The sequence below is a fragment of the Ipomoea nil genome, unplaced genomic scaffold, assembly GCF_001879475.1.
Source record: "Ipomoea nil cultivar Tokyo-kokei standard unplaced genomic scaffold, Asagao_1.1 scaffold0804, whole genome shotgun sequence".
Lineage (NCBI taxonomy): Eukaryota > Viridiplantae > Streptophyta > Magnoliopsida > Solanales > Convolvulaceae > Ipomoea > Ipomoea nil.
In genome coordinates, this window is record NW_017617232.1 from 2,595,216 (window position 1) to 2,600,726 (window position 5,511).

At 37.0% G+C, this 5,511-nt stretch overlaps 1 protein-coding gene across 1 annotated transcript; it reads left to right on the forward strand.

The window, feature by feature from the left end:
* Positions 1-2,546: 2,546 nt before the first annotated feature.
* On the forward strand, positions 2,547-3,145 carry LOC109177281. Its single transcript, XM_019326591.1, has 2 exons — positions 2,547-2,726; positions 2,834-3,145. Exons 1-2 carry the CDS (start codon positions 2,547-2,549, stop codon positions 3,143-3,145), a joined length of 492 nt encoding a protein of 163 aa, XP_019182136.1.
* The last annotated feature ends 2,366 nt before the right edge of the window (positions 3,146-5,511 follow it).

Consider the following 5,511-nt stretch of genomic DNA (forward strand, 5'->3'; position numbering starts at 1 on the left):
ACAAGTTTTAGACTTCTGCTCCATATTAACTAGTTTCTATCTGGTTGATACGCTATGTTTTAACCATAATTTATTTTAAGTAAAAAAATTTGAAAAAAATAAAAAAATATATTCAACGTAACCCCCCACCTCCCATTGCGGCCTGATGGCTTGTTTGTTTTTCTTTGTCTTTGGGTAACCCCCTCTTCTCTGATCGAAAAAAAAAAAAAAAAAAAAAACGTAACCCCCCACCTCCCCTCCCCTTCTAAACTATGTACATCTAGACCAACAACTTTCGTCAAAATATAAAATAATGGATAAGAAATCACAGTTCAAAATTTCACTCAAAAAGTGACATTTATGTGCTTATGAATACTACCATGCATATAACAATTGATTTTTATCATCATCGTCATCATTTTATCTAGTTGAGTTTAGTTTTTTTTTTTTTTTTTTGTTGGCTCAATTCATTAACCAATTTGAATATTACAATAACTTTTAAGTTTATTTTTCCAACATAGCAATATTAAACACTTTTAGCCTCCAAAGCATCATCTCCCCCCTCCCCCACCACTTAATTTCTTTGAAAAAAAAATCCATTTCATATGTAGGCATTGCTTAGAGGATGGCTTTTCACAATACTTCCCTATTCACTCAGGAAAAGAACTTAGAATTCCAGCCTAGGGTATGAGCTAGAATTTTATCCTTTATAATATTCATATTATTTCTCTTATTCCTTCCCACCAAAAAGAAAAAGGAAACCCAAAGACTTTCCTAACTCCTCATGCATACCAATCATTATGATGATATTACATACACTCTCCCTATTTTGCTTTCCCACATTTCCACTAAATAAAATAATTGATTTTTCAAAATTAACCACTTGCCTAGAAACAACACCATACTCATACAACACCTCATTGATAACATTACACTTTGAACTATTAGACTTGAAAAACATAAAACAATCATCAACAAAAAATTTATATATTCCATCTTACTAATAATAATATTACTATTATTATTATATTTACAATACGTTATCAACACGAAGTCTCAGGTGCAACCATTACATATGTAATCTTTCCTTATATAATTTATAATATTTTATTCAATATTGCCAATATGTCAAACCTTACAAATCTTGAATTTGTGGGACTTGATATATCCGGAAAAAATTACCTGTCATGGATATTGGATGCTGAGATGCATCTAAGTGCAAAAAGTCTTGGTGTAACTATCAAAGAAAATAATGATGCTTCGATGCAAGATCGAGCAAAAGGCAATGATTTTCATTCGTCAACACATTGACCAAGGGTTAAAAGATGAGTATCTCACTATAAAAGAACCCTTTCAACTCTCGAAAGATCTGAAACTCTGAAAGGAAGATATGATCACCAGAAAACAGTAATTCTTCCAAAAGCCCGTTATGATTGGCTTCACTTGTGATTGCAAGATTTCAAAACTGTGAGCGAATATAACTCTGTTATGTTCAAAATTAGCTCTCAGTTGTTGTTATGTGGAGAAAGAATTACTGATGAGGATATGCTTGAAAAAACATTCTCCACATTTCATGCATCAAATATGGTGCCACAACGGTAATATAGAGAGAAAGATTTTACCAAATACTCTCAATTGATTTCATGTTTTCTGGTGGCTGAACAAAATAATGAGCTATTGTTGAAAAATCACGAGTCACGCCCTACTGGCTCAAACCCATTCCTTGAAGTGAATGAGGTATCATATTATAATGAAAATACGAAGGCCAGTGGTCGTGGCCATAGACGCAGTCGCCGTCATGGAAAATACCGTGGTAAAAATCTCGGTCGTGGTCAAAATCCTTATGGTGGTCAAAACTTAAAAAATAAAAGTTACCACCGAAAAGGAGAAAGTGCTAGTGCAAAACACAACAAGGAAAAACGTGAAAATTATCCTAAAAATGGAAATATATGTTATCGTTGTGGCAAGACTGGCCATTGGGAACGCGTTTGTCGTATATCAAAGCACTTTGTGGATCTCTATCAAGCTTCCTTGAAAGGAAAGGGACAAAATATAGAGTCCAACATTGTTTTATGGATAACAATTTTGATATCCAACAGTTGAATGTGGAAGATTTTCTTGAGCCAGTTAAACATCAAAATTGATGTTTTTATCTTGAAGATCAGTAAGATCTTCTTGTTATCCTTGTAATATTTCTAATAAAAGTTATTTTCTTGTTTTGTTGAAGAAACAAGATGAATACATCATCACTTGTGATAAAATAAAAGGCAAATGAAGAAGATGTATGTATTGTGGATTGTGGAGTTAATTCCATTTTTGGTCCTAGACTTATTAGGGTGTCGACAATTTTCATCCTCCATAATTAAAATTGCCATTTAGTAGCCACCGTTATTCAACGGTGGACACTTTTGCTCCTCTGTGAACTTCTCCGTCTCTTGGCCGTCTATGAGAAGGGCAAACAGGTCTTTTAATTGGTCTTCTTCGCTTCCTTATATTTCTTCCTTCACTCGAGTGTTTGTCGATCAACAGAGAGGGTTAGGGTTAGGGGAATCATTTTGAAATTCTCAATGGAAGGATCGAAGGTAGTACGCAGTCATTCTTCGAGTTCTTCAACAACGAGAAAGACTTATATGTATGGGGAATGGATTTCAACCGAAGTTTGCGAATGTGGTCAAGAACTGAGTTTGAGAACATCATGGACAAATGACAACCCCGGTAGGAGGTACTGGGAATGCTCGGGTTGTAAGGTTAGTACTCAAATTTTGTTTTTGTATTTGCATAGTGCATTAAATTAATTTACTGGAATTTAGAATTGTTTGTAGTGGTTTTGATTGCTATTGTTGCAAATTTTCAGGATGGATCTAGCTATACGTTTGTGAAGTGGTATGATCCTCCAATGTGCCCTAGGTCTAAGAGGATTATACCGGGGCTTCTGAAGAGAATTAACAAATGTGAAGAAGAAATAGCAAAATTAAAATCAAAGCCTAGAAGTGTTCCAAGAGGGGAAGATGGTGATTTGAAGGATATGCGTAGGAGCAAAAGATGTAGTTCAATGAAGCTGCTTGTTGTATGTGGGCTTATTGTATTGTTAATTGCTTATTTTACCAGTGGTAATGGAAAAAATGAGAGGTTAGGTTTTAAGAATGAGGTGTATTTGCTCCCATAAGTGTTATGCAGTGTGTGTTTTGACATAAGGAGTGAGTGTTATGTTTTGCTTTTTTGTGTATGGCAGTGTTATGCATTGTAATGAATTTGACAATGGTACTTGTAATGAATTTGGTAATTCTATACAGTGTGATGACAATGTTACTTGTTCATCTTTTAAGCAATGGTAACTGTTATCGCATTATTCCAATGTTACTTGTTCATCTTTTAAGGAATGTGGTAGTGGTAATTGCCCAAAAAAGTAGCAATTCTAAGCCATATCAAAGAACATAAAATAAAAGAGATCCATGTTCAGAATATATCCATACAAGGCATGTCATTCCAAATTGATTAAGTTCATCAATGTAGCAAAAAACCAATCCAGATTCTGTACCATAATATATGCATAGATACAAGCAGTTTCACAGTACCAAAACATAAGCTACATCCAAGTTTGAGTTTCACAGTAGCCTACCAAAAACTAAATCCAGAATATATGCATACATACAACCAATTTCAGTATCACAGTACCAAAACATCAGTCTAGAAGTCAAGTTTACTCAATGTTTAGAGGTGTGTCCGATGTGTTGGTGAACCTACACTTGAGAGTTGTTGTGGATCTTGTCCTCCTACGAACAGGTGTGTCAGAGGTATTCTTCATCTTCTTTGATTTTGATTTTAACCCTAATGTAGACCTGATTGGTGCCTGAGGTGGTATGCTTGGTGCTTGAGGTGGCCTGATTGGTGGCTGAGTCTGAGATGGTGCCAGAACAGGTATGTTGAGTGCTTGAGGTGGCCTGATTGGTGGCTGAGTCTGAAATGGTGCCAGAGCAGGTATGTTGAGTGCTTGAGGTGGCCTGATTGGTGGCTGAGTCTGAGATGGTGGCAAAGCAGGTATATTGAGTGCTTGAGGTCTTCTGATTGGTGCCTTAGGTCTTCTGATTGGTGCCAGAGGTGGTCTGACTGGTGCTTGAGGTGGCCTTACTGGTGCTTGAGGTGGTTGAGTCATGCTTGGTGCCTGAGATGGGGTGATTGGTTGCTGAGTGATCCCAAAGATACCTTCTGGCTGAGTTATAGAGATTTCTTCATGCTGAGTGCCAACCAAACCTGCCATAGGTGCATTGTGGTCAAACAAACTTGCAAAATCTGCTGCTTCATTCCAGAAATCTATATTTTCTTCTATCAAACCTGAAGATGCTTGTGAGGAGGCACAAGGTTGAACTGGTGGGGCAGCAACATTTTTCTTCTTTCTGTTCCTTTTTTTCTTTGGAGCCAGCTACATAATCAGAGAAGAAAAACAAAAAATTACTGCAAAAAATAATCAGAGAAGATAATAAAACATTAATGCCAGTTACATAATCAGTCAACATTACCTTTCTTTGACTTGTAGTTGGATCATCTGGGCATGTCCTAGAGTTATGGCCTATTTTGTTGCATTTCTTGCAATGCTTAACAAGCAAACTTGGGTTAACATGTGTGCCATCTTTGGTCATTTCATCTCTGCCTCTCTTCCTCAACTTTGTTGGTCTTCCAGGCTTGCTATTGTACAGAGGTGGCAATGGTGGTTCTTGGTTTGAAATGGGCCATTCTTTAGGACCAGCCAGTGGCTTAATCCTTCCCCCATATGTATTCAAGTAGTTGGTAATAGAGTAACAAGGGTCTACATAATGATGAACTGGACCATTACCATGTCTAATCCAAATGGCACTCACAGCATGCTTACATGGTATCCCTGTTAAGTCCCACTTTCTACAGCTACAAGTACCCCTAAACAAATCCACGGAATGCTGCTCTATCCCCCCTAACACTGACATGCACCTTATCTCAAATAAGTGTTCATCTGCTTGATTCCCTAAACACCCACTGGCATCCCTCTCAACAGATTCTATCTTTTTCATTATGTTAGGACAGAAAGGACCTTTCCATTTCACAGGTTTTTGTTTATTTTCAAAGAACTTTGTCATCAACAATTTCCTAATACTTTCTAGACAAGAAATCAGAGGTTGTTTCCTTGCATCTACTATAAGGGCATTGAAACTTTCAGAAATGTTGTTAACTAAGGCATCACTTCTAGCAAAGGGAGTGAAATGTGACCTTGACCATTCTGAAGGGTGTTTATCTCCTAGCCACTGATAAGCCTCTTCATCCAACTTCCTGAGTTCTAACATAGCTTCTCTGAAGCTGTTAACTGTAGTTGCCTTGGCTGCTGTCCAGAGTGCATCCTTCATTGCTTTGCCTTGAAATCCTGCAAGCTTCATGTTCCCATGAAGATGCCTCACACAAAATCTATGTGAGGCATATGGAAACACTTCTACAAAAGCTGGTAGAAGCCCTTTCTGTTTGTCTGCAACCAATTTAAAAACAGAAAACATATTACAATTAGCTTCC

What these genes read in the sequence shown, in the direction of transcription:
- LOC109177281 (XM_019326591.1), top strand. Translation starts at nt 2,547, where the DNA reads ATGGAAGGATCGAAGGTAGTACGCAGTCATTCTTCGAGTTCTTCAACA. An exon ending in GGGAATGCTCGGGTTGTAAG is followed by an intron (nt 2,727 to 2,833) that starts GTTAGTACTCAA and finishes GCAAATTTTCAG; the next exon opens with GATGGATCTAGCTATACGTT.